Raw genomic sequence first — 18,975 nt, 5'->3', positions numbered from 1 at the left:
GGCAAGTAAAAAAAGATGGTTTTTTTTTTTTTGTCCAATTCAACTCCATTGATTTTTGTTTCATCTTTCAAGCTCTTCCATCCTTCCCAAATCCATTTTTTGGAACATCCATGAACTGCATTATAATATCTAGTTTAGACAACTACGGTGATGATGATCTGCGCTCAACCCCTTCATCAAACATGGCTCTACTTGAATGCCATCTATGATAATGTGGTAAATATCGATAGTATCCCATGAAACATAATTTTTGACCATTTTTCAACCATTGAGACTGAGTATCTTTATTACAAACAGGACAAGCCATTTTACCTTTTGTGCTCCACCCAGACAAATTTCCATATGCTGAAAAATCATATATTGTCCACAGCATTGTAGCATGCATCTTGAACTCCCAAATGAGATCGTATCATATGTACTAACACCATTATCCCACACCAAATCCAATCCGACCCCATTTTGGTATTTTTCGGCCGCCACACAAGGCAAATGGCCATAGAAATGATGCTTCATGTTCATTTAGACCTATTAAAACCAAGGATTCTTGATGAATCCTTGGTCTACACATTTGGTACTGAGTTGACTCAGCCATGGATTTCATGGTTGATGGCATTTGAATGGCTTCATATGTTGTTCGAACGCTGATTAGCCAAATAGATCCCTTTAGAGATTGAACATGATACCTTCCGTTCAAATGGTAATAATTTTAGCTGCAAAATTATTCGAACGGTTTGGCTCCCCGTTTGAACTTCCTATTTATGTATTTCTAATTAAGTTCATAGTCTCATAGGCCTCAAGTAGTTCAAACTACAGCCTGTTCCATTCGAATCAATAGTAATTTTTTGAACAGGTTTTAATGTAGTTTGAATGTTTGTAAAACAATCAAATCATTACATCTATTGTTCGAATTGTATTATTTTCGTTTGAAGAATTTACGTGGGTGTTCAAATAGAATATTCTTTGTTTGAACGTCATAGTAATATAATTAGATATTTTCAATTTATTTATATTTTTTGTCTATTGTTTTTATAAACAGTTAATTCATGGCATCCAACGGAAGAAAATGTGGGATAGAGGGGCAACCTAGAGGTGAAGGAGATAGTGAGGCGAGGAGGCCAACATTGGTTGAGCAAGAGATTATTATTGAAGACTTATGCAATTTTGTGTGGAATCATCGGAGCCTCTTTTCTATTATCACCGATAGGGCCCGATTTGTCAACAGCAGGGTGTGGCCTATCCAGACATGGTCATTGAGTTTTATAGGGCTATAGGTCTAACTTGAAGTCCTTCTCATTTTCTATTCGAGGAGTGACCATACTATATCAGCATATATTATTGTTGATTTTCTTGGGATCCCATGGGAGATTGGTGCATATCCTGCACAACAACTAGCAGCAGGGCAGATGGTGATGATGCCATGGAGGATGAGGCTCCAGCAGATGAGGGTCCCACAGACGATGAGTTTCGTCTGTTGATGCATGATGATTTAGCTCCTCCATATGATGGCAGCAAGGTGATCAAACAAGTTGATTGTATTACATTTTTTCACATGTTGAATTTGATTGTATCAAATAATATTGATCTAAGAAAACACAAGACTGATTTCAACATAGAACGGGCTTGATTTATGTTACGAATAGCCCCAGTAGACCCGATTGATCTGCCCTTATACTTCCTACTTTGCATCCGATCTAAGTCACTGTCTTCGAGTGGAGGTAGTCTACCATATACTTTGATGATATATAACCTCCTAGTCAAATTGGGGGTTAATGTGCTGATGATAGGGCAGAGGCAACCACAAATCGGGCTCCTCAACAAGATTACCTTCAGCAAGAGCAAGGGCCACTTGCTAAAATCTCGCATTATCTAGCTTCTATTGATGCAGCTTCTACTGATGCCATTGTTGATAGATAGTCTACAGGGGCTACAATGACGGAGATACGATCCCTCCTCGATAAGCATTGCACACTTTGATCCAGGATATGGAGAGGATCACTGATGCAGCTTCGACCTTTGCCTCCATGTTCTTGTGGAGCTATCAAATGGATTGTTGAATATTAATAAGAGGACAATGTCCTGCAATTCTTGATGGGGCTTAATGAGTCTTATGCTTATTTACAAAGTCAAATCTTACTTTTTGACCCATTTCCTCCGATTAATAAGTTTTTTCTCTTATCCTTCAAGAAGAAAAACAGAGAGCGAATTTGCTTCTGATTCTTTAGCTTCTAATGAAGATGTTACTATGTTGACTAATCATGATTCTATTAATTTGAAAAGTTCTTTTGGATCTAGAAATGCAAGCAAGTTGTAAATCGTAAGGAATGACCTTATTGTACCCACTGTGGTTTATCGGATCATACGGTTGCTAAATGCTATAAAATCTGTGGTTCTCCACCTGGATATAAAGCAAAAACTAGAAACCCTACTGCTAATCAGGCCACTGTTAGCCAATCTATTTTAGATTCGGTTCTGGTTCCAAATTTCCCTTTTTCTCAAGAGCAATGTCAATAGCTCCTTACATTTCTTCAAAATCAAACTAACTCTTCTTATATGAATCAAGTGGGTATAGTTCCATCTACTTCTCCACATGCACCATCAACTTCCTTTGCATCATCCTTTTCAAATATTTTGATTGCTGATTATTATTAGTCTTCAGTTTTATCTAATGTGGATACAATTGCATTTCATCAACAGTCTTGGATTCTTGATTCTAGAGCAAAAGATCATATGATTGGTTCTCTATCCTTTTTTCTTCAATAACAACCATTGTCAATATCTCTGTGAAATTGCTTAATGGTTCTTGTATTCAAATTACATTTATGGGCATGGCTAGACTATCTGATTCTCTAGTTTTGACTGATGTTCTATATGTTCCTACATTTGCCTTTAATCTCATTTTAGTTAGCAAGTTAACTACATAGCTACCTTGTTTCTTATTGTTCTTAGATGGTTTTTGTTATATCTAGGATCTCTTCAATTGGAGGATGATTAGAGTAGCTAAACATTCACAAGGTTTATATCATTTACTGTAAGTTCCAGGCACCTTTATTTCTTGTAAATCCATTACATTTTCTCATTGTAATCATGTCAAAAATAGTTCTCACATTTGGCATTGTTACCTTGGACATATTTTTTATTCTAGTTTGCATGATTTGTCTTCTGATATTTCTTGTTCTACAACTCCAAATAATAGTCATTGTGATGTTTGTCCACTTGCTAAACAGAAAAGACTTCCTTTTCCTTTAAGTTCCTCAACTTCTAACTCTCTTTTTGAGCTCGTTCATTGTGATGTCTAGGGGCCTTTTCCAATCACTTAATATGGTGGTTTTAAATTTTTTCTAACCATAGTAAATGATTACATTAGATGTATTTGAATTTGTTTGCTTAAATCCAAGTCTAAAACACGTTCATATTTACAATCTTTTTTTTTTTTTTGGTTGAAACTTAGTTTAATTGTAAAATCAAAGCCATTCGTACTAATAATGCTTTAGAGTTTGGTATGAAACCTTTTTTTGCTAGCAGAGGAGTTGTACACCAACATAGTTGTGCTTACACTTTTCAACAAAATGCCATTGTTGAAACAAAGCATCAACATATACTCAAGATCTCTTCATTTTCAATCAAATATTCCTTCACAATTTAGAGTGATTGTGTCCTCCCTGTTTATCTTATAAATAGAATTCCCATGCCTGTTTTAGTGCATAAATCACCATATGAAGTACTTTTCTTTTTGCTAAACCTCAATAAAATAATCCTATTTGTTATGCATCCTTACTTGGTAATCCTTCCTCTACCAAGTTGGTTGAGTTTGTGTATTCTTAGGATACCCAGCTGGTATCAAAGGATACAAATTGTATAATCTTCATACTCATAAGATCATCATTTCCAGAGATGTCATATTTCATGAACATCTTTTTTCCTTTCAGACTAGACTCACCTTCACAACATTTTTTCTCCGAAAAGTAGAATCCTTCTTCTTTCTATCCTAATCTTGTCTTATCAGTTCCTCTTCCAGTTGCTTCTATCACTTCATCATCTATACCCACTCACCCTAATACATCTCAGAATTCATCACCACCAATTCCTATTCACAAGTCTACAAGAAATAGAAGACTACCTTATTATTTGCAGCATTATCATTGTTGCTTGATATCAAATAATAAAGTTACCACTTCTCCACTGATTGATGGTTCTTCAGATTCAGGTACCCTTTATCCTAAGTCTTCATATTTGTCATATTCCAAATTTCCTTCTTCCTATAAGCATTTATGTTCCTCTATTGATTCTCTTTATGAACCCAAATTCTTTCATCAATCCATCACATATCCTCATTGGAGGGATGTAATGACAACTGAAATCAATGCTCTTGAAGCTAATAAAACTTGGATCCTAACTAATTTACCTCTTGGCAAGCAGCCTATTGGTTGTAAATGGGTTTACAAGTGTATGTTGAAATCTAATGGCACTCTAGAAAGGTATATAAGGCTCAGTTGGTTGCAAAAGGGTATGCTCAATGAGAGGGCATAGATTACTTTGATACTTTTTCTCTTGTTACGAAACTAACCACTCCTTAGTTGTTGCTATCCACAGTTGGGAGTTGCATCAATTAGATGTCAACAATGCCTTCCTTCATGGCAATTTGGATGAGGAGGTATAAATGAGACTTCCTCCTGGTTTTTCTAAACCTGGAGATCCTTGAGTTTGTAAGTTACTTAAGTTTTTATATGGCTTAAAACAAGTCTCTTGTCAATGGTTTTCTAAATTCTCTTCAACTCTAATTGCTTATTGATTTACTCAGTCAAAGTCTGATTATTCTTTGTTTACTAAATGTTCTGTGATTTTTTGTGGCACTGTTGGTATATGTAGATGATATTGTTATTGCCTCAAATCATTCACAAATTGTTACTAATCTTAAGGCTTTCTTAAATCTACATTTTAAGCTGAAAGATCTTGGTGTTTTGAGGTATTTTTTGGGGCTGGAAGTTGCCAAATATGGTAAGGGTATATCTCTTTCTCAAAGAAAATATGCTTTTAAAATTGTTTTTTATTCTAGTTTATTAGCAGCTAAACTTGCTAGCTGTCCAATGGATCAAAACTTAAGCCTCTCCAGAACAAATCTTGAGGTCCTTTACTTGCTGATCCAACCTCTTATAGAAGGTTAATTGGTCATCTTCTTTATTTGGCACTTACTAGACCTGACTTTCCTTTTTCTATTACTACTTTGAGTCAATTTCTAGATCAACCTCAATAGTCACCCTATGATGCAGCTGTTAAAGTGGTCAAATACATCAAAGCTACTATAGGCCAAGGATTGTTCTTCCCAAGCAGTTCTTCTTTGCAGCTTAGAGGATTTTGTGACTCTGATTACCTGCCCTGATTCTAGAAGATATGTTACTAGATTTTTCCCTTTTCTTGGAGATTCTTTAATTTCATGGAAATCCAAGAAGCAAGTTACAATCTCTAGATCATCTGGTGAAGCTGAGTATCAATCTACGGCTTGTACTTGTGAAATCAAATGGCTTATCTCTCTCTTTGCTGATTTTGGTAGCTCATTTACTTCTCCATTTGTTCTATATTGTGATGGTTAGGCATCCATTCATATTGCTACTAATCCAATTTTCCATAAAAGGACTAAGTATATTGAAATAGATTGTCATTTAGTTAGAGATATGGTTGAACATGGTGACGTTGTAACTCTTCATGTTTCTTCTAAACATTAGTTGGTAGATTTTTTCACTAAACCTTTGGCTTCTAATAGATTCCATACTCTTCTGAGCAAGTTTGGTGTTCTTAATTTACATATTTTAGCTGGAGGGGGCTATTACTAGTTATTGTATAATGTTATTTTTTACATCACATGTTCAGATAGGGGTGTAAAAATTAACCAAAAAATAGAAAAACTAGATCGGACCGGCTCGAACCGGTGGAACTAGTCCAGTCTAGGACCTATTCCCTTAGTTCCAAAACCAACCAGTATTAATCTAGTTTCGGTTCTATGCTTTTTAGGACCAGACCGAACCAGTTCACTATACTATATATTTTCAATTAGTTTTTTTAAATATTATATATAATTTATATATATAATATATAATAATATAAATTATAATTATATATAAGATAATGTTATTATAATTTATAACATAAAATCTTAATCTTAAACAAAACAATTTACTTAATCATATACTTTAATCATAATATATATATATTAATAACATTTTATGGCCTAATAAATTCTCAATAGATTCTTTTTGACAAGTACATTAGTAAATTAATATACATTATATACTAATGTATATTAGTTACAATTTATATTTTATGGCCTAATACTAATAGTCTAATATGATATTACTATTAATAATATATTTTAAGTCTATATATAAATTACTATATAAATCACTATACTAAATAATTATATATGAAATAATGATATAGTAATACTAATAGTATCACTATCAATGATATAGTTATAATAAATTAATTTCACTATAACAAATACTAATATATAGTTATTTTAATCACTATAACCAATACTAATATATATACTAATATTATTAAAGCTAGAAAACTAGACCGAAATGGACTAGAATGAGTAAAACTGGAGGTATTGGTTTAGGAGGATAACCGGTGATTAATTGGTTTTCGAAAATGTAAAACCTGTGTATATCAGTTCGGTCCCAAATTTTGTCCAAAACTAGATCAAACCGAACCAGTTATACCTCTATATTTAGTTGTATTCACGTGCACAGTTAACTAAAGTGTACCTAGTTACTTTTACTTAAATGAATACAGGATGAGGATGAAATGTGGTTGGAGACTATTGATGGGATGGAAGGAGAGGGAGTAAGAATATTGCTACTAAGAGGAGGATATCTCACCAAGAGAGAAATAGAGAGAACTCATCTGTAGAGAGAGAGAGAGAGAGAGTTGGAGTACTCAATGTAAAAAACATCTTTAAAGAATAAAGAGATCTATAGGATCTTTTACCTCTAACCATTTGGGTTTGAGAACTAAAAAACCTATAAAAGAGAGTAGAGATTTTCTGTAGAGAATGGACTTCTAATCCTTTGCTTTAGAGCTTTATGAGTGAGTATAATGGAAAATACAAGCCCCTTCATATAGGCAAGACTAGGACCCTTACTTATTACTCCTACAACTTTTGGACTACCCTCATTATTTTATCCATAAAAAGGTAGCAAGGGTTAACCACTTTATTTATTTAACTCCAATTACCTATGCTTTATAGATAAAGTGAATCATCTTAGATGAAGTGAACTACCTTAGAGAAGACAAATGGTTTTCTAGGGAAACCAAAAGTATAACATTCTCCCACTTGGTTCACTTAATAGGGAAATGGCTAAAAATAATGCCCTCAATTCTGTCAAGGTATCCTATACACGAACCATGGCAGTATTGCTCTCTAAAGTGAGCATTTCCCTTCCATTCGTCACAATGCATAGTATCCCTTAAAATAGTTTATGAACAACTAATAAAATTAATTTGAGTCCAACTTAATCACCCAATGGATATAATGAATTCGTTACTTTATGAACAAAACTAAATCTGAATTCAACTTCATTCTTTGTGGAATATATAGCAACATGAGAGAGATTACACTTAAGATAGGCCCATATGATCCACATGACCCCGAAGGTGTTTTACCATTAAACCTTTGTTCGTTGGATCGGCTAACGTCAAATCTGTATTGGTGTGCTCAATATAAACCACATTATTTTTTATGCTCTCTCTCACACTTAAATACTTTATATTGATATGCTTACTTCTGCTTCCGTTCTTATTGTTCTTTGAGAAGAACACTACATCGGTGTTATCACAAAGAATATTTATTGGTTTTTGAATGAAATTGACAACTTTAAGACCATAAATAAAATTCTTCAACCACATAGCCTGTGTCTTTGCTTCATAGCATGCAATAAATTATGCCTCCATAGTAGACATAGCAACTATAGAATGCTTCGTACTCTTCCAAGATATAGTTTCTTTAGCAAAAAGAAAGATATATCCAAAAGTAGACTTTTTGTGTCTACACAACCAACAAAATTTGAATCTGAATAGCCAACCACTTGCAAATTTTTTGTATGCCTGTAGGTTAGCATGCAGTCTTTGGTTTCTTGCAAATACCGCATCACCTTCTTTGCAACTATCCAATGTTGAAAACCTGGGTTACTTTGATATCGACCCAATAATCCCATTGCTAGACATATGTCTGAACGGGTGCAAACTTGAGCATACATCAAGCTACTCACTGTGGATGCATAAGGCACACTTTTCATTTGCTCTTGTTCCAATGCATTTTCAGGTGATTGACCTTTATGAAATTTATCACCTTTGATTATGGGAGCTACAGAGGCTTTACAATCTCTCATACCAAATCTCTATAAAGCCTTTTCAATATAGGCATTCCGAGATAGCTTTAAGACTCTTTGTTTCCCATCTCTATGAATATATATGCCAATGACATAAGAGGCTTCACCCATATCCTTCATTTCAAAGTTTTGGGAGAGAAAGTATTTAGTCTCATGTAACAAGCTGAAATCAAGAATGTCGTCTACATAAAGGACTAAAAAAATATTTGCTCCCACTGACCTTAAGGTATATATATTGATCAACAAGATTCTCGATAAAACCGTATGAGATGAGAATCTTGCGAAACTTTAAATACGATTGAAGGGAAGCATATTTTAGTCCATAAAGAGACTCCTTCAACTTGCCTACTTTCTGACTGTCATCATTGAAACCTTCAAGTTGTTTCATGTATACCAATTCATCAAGATACCCATTAAGAAAAGTTGTTTTCACATCCATTTGATGTAACTCTAAATTAAAATGAGCTACAAAGGCCATGATTATCCTCAATGAATCCTTATTAGAGATTGGAGAGAAGGTTTCATGATAATCTATGCCTTCCTTCTGACTGAATCCTTTAGCGACAAGTCTTGGCTTATATCGTTCAACATAACCAAAATAATCTCGTTTGGTCTTATAAACCCATTTGCAGCCAATTGCACCCCTTTTGGTAATTCGACGATATCCCAGACTTGGTTCTTATAAATGGATTAAACTTATTCCTCATGGCATCCAACCAAAATGTAGATTTATCTTCACTCATGGCTTGTGAAAATGTAATCTGAAAGTCCAACGTCAAAATTAGACTCATTTAGGTATACAATGTAATCGTCTAGAATAGCAACCTACATATTTTTGAGGATCTTCTTAGAGCAACTACTTCGTCATATGGAGATGACCTAATTGACTCAGACTGTAAATGCGAAATGACTTCAGGTTGAACCTTATTCATGGGAACATGTTGTTCTTGAATTGGTGTCATTGCATGATCTTGCAATCTATTTTGCTTTAAGACAACCATTCTTATGCAAAAGAAGGCAAAGTAGAATGTTCAAGTGTTTTCTCAAAAGTAACCTCTTGAGGATTCACACTTCCACTAGGTTGAACATCCTCTAGAAACCTTGCAATTTTAGATTCGATAATTCTAGGGCAATGACTGGGACAATAAAACCTATATCCTTTGGAGTTACTTGGATACCCAATAAAGAAACCGCTAGTTGTCCGTGGGTCTAACTTCTTTATTTTAGGATTATAAATCCTAACTTCAGCAGGATCACATGTGTATATGATTTAAGCTAGTTTCCACCCTTTCCTCAACTCGAAAAGTGTTTTAGATACAGACTTGGATGAAACCCTATTCAATATATACACTGCAGTTTTAAGAAATTCACTCCATAAGAAAAGTTGCATGTTATATTTACTAATCATGCTCCTTACCATATCCATTAGTGTACGGTTCCTTCTTTCAGCAACACCATTTTGTTGTGGTGTGCTAGGCATTGAATATTAGGCAACAATGCCTTCCTCCTAAAGGAAATTTGCAAATGGACCCTTCATTTATCCCTATTCTATGCATTTACCATAATATTCCCCTCGTCAATAAGATCTTACAATGTTAATTTTCTTTTCACTTTGATTCTCTACTTCTGCTTTATAAGCTTTGAAAGCATCTAATGCTTGAGCCTTGTCATTCAGAAGATAGAGATACATATACCTAGAATAGTCGTCAATAAATGAGATAAAATATCTCTGACCATTCAAGTAAGGGGTACAAAATGGTCTACAAATATCTGTGTGTATAATCTCAAGAATACTTGAGCTTCTTCTTGAACCCTAAAAATTATTGTTGGTCTGCTTACCCTTTATGCAGTCCACACAATTCTTGAAGTCACTTGTTAATGGTTTCCTTCTGGTGAGAAAACCTTTTTTTTTCAAGCCACTCTTTATAATTGATGTAGCTCTTCTTTACATGTCCATCTTTCTTGCAAAAGAAACAGGTCACCTTTTTGCCATTAGATCCATTGGATTTTGATGGCACATTATGCTTCCTTTTCTTGTGAGGTCCACCTTTACCTTTATTGGTCTTGACTTTATCATTCACGATCATATTTGCACTTTCAAGTCGATCATGCTTCATCCTTTCCTCTTCTTGCACACATATGGTCAGAAGATCCATAACTGACCTATTCTCCTTATGTGTTATAAGAGATCTTGAAAGACCCATACTCATATGGTAGTGAGTTAAGGATGAAATGGACCAAGAACGGCTCAAATATTTCTATCTTTAAGCTCTTAGGTTAAGAAACAATGTTTCTCATTTTCGTAATGTATGCACGGATGCCCGTAGATTTGTAAAAAAAACTTTAGTAGTGAATTGCCTAATAAGAGTGCTAGCTAAAGCCTTGTCAAAGTGAACAAACTGTTCCTCAATTGCTCGCATTAATTTCTTAATTTTAGCAAAGTCACCAATACAACCTCTAATGCTCTTACTCATACGAGACTTTATAATCATTAGACTTAGGCGATTAGATCGCTCCCACCATTGGCGATTTTTAATGACTTCCTGTGTATCTGTATATGTGGCAACAAGTAGTTGCTCCACATGACTAGCATAGTCAAGGTCCATATACACCAAGATAAAATGAACTGAATCTTTCTAGTCAAAATAATTAGTGCTATCAAGTATTAGAATAAAATAAACACCATTAGCTAAAGATTGTGGAACAACAGCTGCAAAATAAGAAAAACTTTAATGCTATGAGTTCAAGTAAATTTTAACCTTCCTGTAGGAAAAAGTTGCTTAACAACATAAATTTACTTATCTTGATTTATAAGACAAATTATTCCAAATATTAATAAATAAAACTATCCACACCTCTATGTAAAAGACAAATTTTACCATCAATACCAAAAATCATTTTGTTATACTAATTAAATAAAAAAAAATTAAAGATTTTCCTGTAAAGATAAATCCTTAAAAATTATAATTTAGTTACAATGAGATTCTAAATTTATATATTCTTTTAAATCATAAGGATGTTGTAGCATGATCTTCATTATTCAAAAGAAATACAACTCGACATCTACTAAAATAGGTAAAAAAAAACCTATTAACTGTAAATTAGCCCAAATGCCTATCAATATGTATAAAGCTTGAAATTAAGCCCAAAGTAAAAACATCCCTTTGGAATCCGTTAATATAGTTACGAGTACATAATAATCCGGATATGAATTCAAAGACAAAAACTTGAAAGCCAAAATTACAGCCCATCTCCGAAATCATTAAAGACTCATCATTTGAACAAAATTGAAATGCTAATAATTCAAACACAAAGCTGAAAGGCTTAGCTCTGATACCAACTGTAAAAAAACATCTTGAAAGAATAAAGAGGTCTATAGAATCTTTTACCTCCAGCCATTTAGATTTGAGAATTGAAAAGCCTACAAAAGAGATAGAGTAGAGATTTTCTATAGAGAATGGACTCCTAGTTTTTTGTTTTAGAACTTTATGGGTGAGTCTAATGGAAAATACAAACCCCTTTATATAGGCAAGGCTTGAGACCCTTACTTATTACTCTTACAACCTTTAGGATACCCTTATTTTTTCATCCTTAAAAAAATAATAAAGGTTAACCACTTTATTTATTTAAGGACAATTGCCTATACTTAATAGATAAAGTGAATCATCTTAAATGAAGTAACAAACGGTTGTCTAGAGAAACCAAAAGTCTAAACAGTCAATAGCTAATCCTTTCACTACCACTAATCGGCTACAATAATAATTTCTATTTTTCTTTTTTCTTTTTTTCTTATTTTTTTTATTTTTTATTTTACAGAAAGCCCATACATACAACTCTGTTTATTTTGGGATGTCAGCTTCTCCAAAAATGATTACACGTATGATGAAACTGTTATCAGCTGGCATACATAACCAATCATGGCGTCCCACATCATCGAGTACCGCCCACATGCATGGACTGTACTTAACATATATAGCTTTTGATTATTAAGAAATCTATATAATCCGAGTTGTAATGTAAAACAAAATGTATCACATGAGTACATGTCATAATTAAACATGGCTCATTTATTTAAGGTGGCTATCTAGAAGCTTAGCTCAAACTTGTCAAACCACTTGAGGAAACCCAGAGCTGCATCCCTCGCCTGTTCTGGTGGAGGCGTTGCCGGCGTCAATGCCTCAAACTCAGCCCTCCACTCAGCCACGCACATCTCCTTCTCTTTTCCTTGAACTGGTATAAATGAGAAGGTAACCTTATATGGTTCATACATCCTATTTAGATCGCCTCCAATTACACTATATGTTACCGACTTCCCTTTCTCCACCTTCTCTATCTTCTGAGTCGATTCTTTCACGTATTTGCTGACGCCTGAAAATTACAGCACATTTTGCGTGGTTAGTTATTAAATTCCTTCTGGAATCTCAAAACCCAAAATTATGCCACTAATATTGTCATGAATGCAATGGGTTTTGTTCTTTTTTCGTTTTCTTTTTTGGCTAGAACGGTTTAAGAAATAAGGTCGATGGAATCTAGGACTTGAACTCAAGTTAGAAACTGTCATTCTGGGGAGCTTTTGATGACACTGAGAGTTTGGCCATCCATCCTCAACTTGGTCAAGTATTTTTTTTAAAATTGTTTTTACCTATATGTACAGAATTGTTGATGTTTGCTGAAAGACTGGAAGATTTATTATCTCTACCACTTAAATTGAGCTGGAACGAGATATCAATCATGCCAAAAAGGAAGTGCATGTACATATATATATATATATATAGAATAAAGGGAGCTACTAGCAGATACTCGAGCTTTGAGCGTAAAAGATACTACCAGGGCCGAGCTTGAAACGCCTAAGACTCCCGGGGCTGCCATCTCCTTTGATGTATTCAGCTTGGGCAAGCATTTCCGGATTTATTTTACTAATAATTTCGTTGTCTCTGTACATTTCCCAAGCCTTCTCGGCAGGAACATTGAGCACCACTTCCCCTTTCATGCTCCTCATCTCTCTCTCTCCGGTATGTTTCAGGATGAGAATGGGGACTTTATATACAAGGACACGGGGAAAGAGATGCTCTCACCAGGTGGACATTTCTTTCATCGAAGGAAAATGCAATCAAGCCACGTACTATCTCTATCTCATCTGTGTCTGTTTTTATTTGGTTTTTGTTTTCTTTCTTCTAGAAAAGGTCTAGGAGTTGGTGCCTATAAATCCTTTCAATCATACCTATAAATCACGGTTGAGGAAGAATTCAACTGAAATTAAGTTATTTGTTATTTCGAAATTAAGTAGATGCTAGCTTATCCTCGTACGTACGTACGTAAATAATTAAGAACAATTAGTTCAAGAGGCCATGATATTCCACAAATTTACGTACGATGCTAATAGTAATGCAATTTTGCATAAGCTATTATTGATGGTGCGGCTTTGAATTTGGAGCGACTTTTATGCACCACATCAATGAATCAAAAACTCCCATGATTGCCTGCTCAAATTAAGGGGTCAAGTTTGGATAGATGCACACAATAGAGGCTAGGATGCAGTTTTCTTAGGTGGCATTAAATCCAATAATTGTCTAATTTGCATATTCTAATAAGAAAACATTAGTCCATTTTTATGAGTATAATAAATGATCGTAGTCATTACTTTTATATATGTGAGTGGTAGCTTAGTACCCAAAGTAGATTTTCTTAATTAGTTTTAGATTTTGATAATTGTACGACGTGCTTTTGGTCTTGCATAATTTTCATAAAAGCACATTCATTTTGGTCTTGATTGTGATTTTTATTGGTTAGACTAATCTTGAAACAATCTAAACCTTTTCCCGTCTTGATTGGTTAGACTAAGGTCTCTTGTCCATGAGAGACCCCGTCCCATAATTTATTAAAAAGCCCTCATGCACGTATGGCAGAGGAATACCATAGAAACAATCTAAAGAAACAAAATTACATCCCATCCTTTCGATCCAAAAAAACAAAAAAATCATCACAATTCACCTTCTCAAATAAGGCAAACCTATTTTATCTAAACGTATAAGACCCCAAATCTGCCCATGAATGGCAGATGCATCATTAAAATCTGATGTCAAGCCTTTCGCTCCCTGCTTTGCCAAAAAATCTGCTACCATATTAGCTTCTCTATAAATATGTCGAAAATGAACATTGAGCTCCTTACCATGATTTGCACTTCTTCCCAAAAATCCCAAAGAAACCAATACTTACATATCCCGGAAGCTAACCAACCAACAATAACTACAGAATCCAATTCTACCAACACATCCCGTATATTTAATTCTCGACATAACCGAAGACCATCAGCAATGGTATTGGTGGCATGCCCATATGTATGCGCAAACCCCCCAATGACATCTCCCTTATAGTCTCAAAGAATACCCCCTCCCCCAGCCGCTCCCAGATTTCTGCAAGAACCACCATCCACATTGAGCTGTATTCTTCCTCTATTCAAAGGACTCCATGCAATTAATTTAATAGGCTTTGAAGAAATAGGAATCAGTGGGCATGCAAGCCACTCCATTACCTCTCTATCCTCTCCACCCATCCACTGGAAATTTTTCATTTTGTAAGCCATATCTCTAACCCATACTTTAATTGAACGAATAATATTATCAGGCATAAATTTTGTACCTTCCATTCTTGCCTCACGTCTCGCCCTCCATATCGCCCAAGAAATGACTCTAGGAAGAGACCCCCGAATCCTGCAAACCTGAGTGTACATAGAAGCTTTATTCCACCAGCAATACATCATTCCTTCCCAACATCTGATATGCATCAGCAAAAAACTTCTAGACCAATTTAGACCCTTCCCCATCGCATAATAAATGATTGAAAGATTCAACCTTGGCCTGAGAATAGCACTCACACTTTGATACTATAGGAATTCCTAGATGCTGAATAACATCATCAATCAGGATAGCTATCCTCTTAGCTCTCCAAACAAAAAAGGACATCTTCTTAGGGATCCAGTCTTTCCAGAGCCATTTTTTCCAAGTACACACTTCACCCCAGTTTCTAATTAACTGCCATGCAGACTTTATGGAGAATTCCCCATTTGTTGACTGCTGCCATACACATATGTCATTCCCTTGTCTAATCTGCATGCCTAAAGAAACAATTTTAGCAAGAATTGCGTCATTAACCAACGCTTGTAATCGACTCAATATAGGCCCCGTTTCATCAACCACCTCTTTAACTTTCAGATTCTCATTCTCAATCATAGGCATAGAATCTTTTAAAGGACCATCTCCTAACCAATTATCCATCCAAAAATTAACATTTCCTTCCCAAATTAACCACTTCGAATTATTCAGCACTTTTAGCATAAGATCAATAATTCCCTTCCAAAATCTCGATCCTCTATGTTTCTGCATAGCTGAAAACACATGATCATTTCCAACATATTTTGAAGCAAAAAAATCTAACCACATCATACCTCCTTTAATGAATTTCCAAGCAAACTTCAAAAGGAAAGATTCTTGGACCTCATGAAATGCCCGAATACCAAGACCTCCCTCCTCCACCAGTAAGCAAATTTGTTTCCACGCAATCCATTTTCTCTTCTTCTTTTCTACCGAGTGTCCCCACAGAAAATTTGAAAAAATCTTTTTAAGCCCCGAAATAACCCTTTTTTGAATATTCAACACCGATAACATATGAATAGGCATACTATTGAGCACATGTTTGATGAGTACAATTTTTCCCCCAAATGATAAGATTTTACTCGTCCATCCAACTACTTTCTTCTGAACTCTAGCCAAAAACGGATCAAACATATTATTTTTAATGCGCCCCACATATAGAGGCACCACCAAGTAGGTGCACGACCAATTTCCTTCCATGAAACCAGAAATTTCTTTCAGCTGAAATAAAAGAAGAGAAAAATATAGATGACTTACTTGAATTAATTAATTGGCCCGACATCAATTCATATCTCCTCAAAACCTCCATAATATTACGCATAGATGACCTTCCTCCGTTGGCAAAAATTAGTACATCATCCGCATATAACAAATGGGAAATCACATAACCTCCACTAGAATGAAAAGGTTTAACCCATCCCAGTCGGAACTCTTTTTTCAGCATTCGCGAAAGGATCTCTTCCGATAAAATGAATAAATAAGGTGAAAGGGGATCACCTTGTCGAAGACCGCGCAAAGCCTTGAAGAAACCTTTCCTGCAACCATTAAGCATCACTGAATAGAAAGGGGATGAAATAGCATTAAAAACAATACTACACCATTTTTCCGAAAAACCCAACCTCCGAAGTACCATCAATAGAAATCTCCAATTCACCCGATCATAAGCTTTTGCCATGTCAATTTTCAGCATCACATTTCCACCTCTCACTTTCCTGTTAATACCTTGGGCTAATTCCTGAGCAATCGACATATTATCAAAATTACTCCTTCCCCGAATGAACGCAGCTTGCTCAGGGGAGATGATTTTATCCAGAATTGGGGCCATTCGAAAAACCATAATCTTAGACAAAATTTTGTACACCACTGAGCAAAGACTGATAGGCCGAAATTGGCTAAATCCCAAAGGTTCATCTACTTTCAGAATCAGTACTAAATTTGTAGCACCAAATAAAGTGGAAAATGGTTGTCCTGCAAAAACATCAGAATCCATTTCTAACAAATCATTTTTAACAATATCCCATGCCATCATGAAAAAACTTGCAGCAAAACCATCTAGACCCCGGCTGCTGTCTACTGGTATCGACCATAAAGCTTCCTTCACCTCCTTTAAAGAAGGTTCAGCACATAACCTCTCATTTTCAGACTCGGAAACAATCTACTCAACTAATTCCAAATCAGCCGATTCACACCTTACCCTTGACATCGTAAGTAGATCCTGGAAGAACTGTACCGCCCCCTCATGTACTGCTTCCAAAGACGCTAGCAAGGTACCGTCTACCAACCTCATATTCTCAATTTTCTTACTTTTCTTCTTTAACCGCATAGCAGCTTGAAAGAATTTAGTATTAGAATCAACCCCTGCCATCCATTTAACTCTGGATTTTTGGCACGCCAACTTCTCCTCCCTATGAACCCATTGAATATGCTCATGCTTACACTTTAACAAATCATTTTCAACTTGCCCTGAGTAATTATTCGTAACATCAATTTCCAGTTCGACAATTCGATCTTCCAGCTTTTTGAGTTCATCCTCTACTCAACCAAATGTTTCTTTATTCCACTTCCGTAGAGCACCTTTAAGCAATTTTAGTTTCTTGCTTATTCGTAATACTAGCACATCCATTAATACTAGAATTCCACACTTCCTGCACAAGAGGAATAAATCCGTCATGTGAACCCCATATACGAAGGAATCTAAATGGACGAACACTACTCTTCCGATCTCAATTAATCTGTACCAACATCGGTGCGTGATTGGATGAAGACCGCGGCAAATAGGACATCTGTATATCACCAAATAAATTCAAAAATTGCAAGTTAACTAGCACATGATCCAATCTTTCCCATATTCTTCTACCTCCTAACCTTCCATTACACCATGATAATTTATTACCATTACTTTTCACACGAGAGGCCTGTAAAAGACCTCCCATGCACCTTTTCATTATCACACCGAATAATATTAAAATCTGCCCCAACAAACCAAGGACTGTCACCAGAGTTTTGCTCTCTCAAAAAATCCCAAAGCTCCAATCTTTTAGCCCTAAAACAGCTCGCATAAACAATCATAACTAGAATTCGATAGTTTCCTTTGACAAACCATCCACTAATTGCTTGATCCGACATTACCATGAGTTCAAATTCAAATCATCCTCCCAAAAAATCCAAATTTTGCCTCTAACCCCTGCATTATTAATAAAAGACTACAGCTTCACCCATCATCCCTATCTACTACATTTATTTGCCTGTACAAAAGGTTCTAAAATGGCCACCACTAAAGGGCGACTTTTATTCAAAATACGCCGAAGCCTACTTTTCGACGAAAGAATTCCTCTAATATTCCAAGTAAGAATATGCATCAAAATTATATAAATTTTTTTGAGCGAGTCCGCCGCTCAAGCCTCACAATAGATTTCTCCTTTCTAAACCCCTTCAAATTTTTCAAAATTTTCAAACCACTTACAAGCAAGAAAGCCAAGCGACTCAAGAGTTCGGCGAGAATAAAATACTTCCAAACGTACGCTTTGTACAGCCACTACAAGAGAAAGCATTTTTTTTTTTTTAGGATGAAGAATTCGGTCTAAAAAAAATGTCATTTTCATCTCAAAATAGAGTTAGAGAAGAAAAATTTTCATCTCTATTTCATTCCAAAAGATCTGTCTTAAAAAGTTTTTAGAGATGAAATTTGAATTTCATCCCAAAAAATACTTTTAGGAATGAAATTAAATCTAGCAGAACCAATCAAAAGTGTTCAAACGAGAATATTATTTTGGGATGAAACATTCTTGTCCCAAAAAATAGTTCAAATGGAACATGTAATGTTTGATCAGGGTATCTATTTGAACTCTATCGAAATTTGATTCTAACAATGCAAATTTATTTGATCCTATTCGAATAGAGCAAGTTTTCAAATAGTTTATTTGTGTTCGAACATATATATT

General features: G+C 35.1%; 1 protein-coding gene across 1 annotated transcript; it reads right to left on the bottom strand.

Annotated features, from left to right (window-relative positions):
* Nucleotides 1-12,262: 12,262 nt before the first annotated feature.
* On the bottom strand, nt 12,263-13,410 carry LOC122306991 (MLP-like protein 423). Its single transcript, XM_043119582.1, has 2 exons — nt 13,212-13,410; nt 12,263-12,752 (listed from the first exon to the last, which is right to left on the bottom strand). The coding sequence occupies exons 1-2, from the start codon at nt 13,381-13,383 to the stop codon at nt 12,469-12,471; spliced, it is 456 nt and encodes a 151-aa protein (XP_042975516.1). The 5' UTR covers nt 13,384-13,410; the 3' UTR covers nt 12,263-12,468.
* Nucleotides 13,411-18,975: the final 5,565 nt, after the last annotated feature.

This window comes from Carya illinoinensis, chromosome 4 (genome assembly GCF_018687715.1).
Source record: "Carya illinoinensis cultivar Pawnee chromosome 4, C.illinoinensisPawnee_v1, whole genome shotgun sequence".
NCBI classification, from domain to species: domain Eukaryota; kingdom Viridiplantae; phylum Streptophyta; class Magnoliopsida; order Fagales; family Juglandaceae; genus Carya; species Carya illinoinensis.
Note: the sequence above shows the minus strand (reverse complement) of the source record. Positions and strands in the feature narration are given on the sequence as shown.

Bases quoted from the DNA above. Each gene is read 5' to 3' on its own strand.
- LOC122306991 (XM_043119582.1), bottom strand. From the start codon at position 13,383: ATGAGGAGCATGAAAGGGGAAGTGGTGCTCAATGTTCCTGCCGAGAAG. The intron at 12,753-13,211 runs GTAGTATCTTTT...TGTAATTTTCAG, and splicing joins GCGTTTCAAGCTCGGCCCTG to GCGTCAGCAAATACGTGAAA.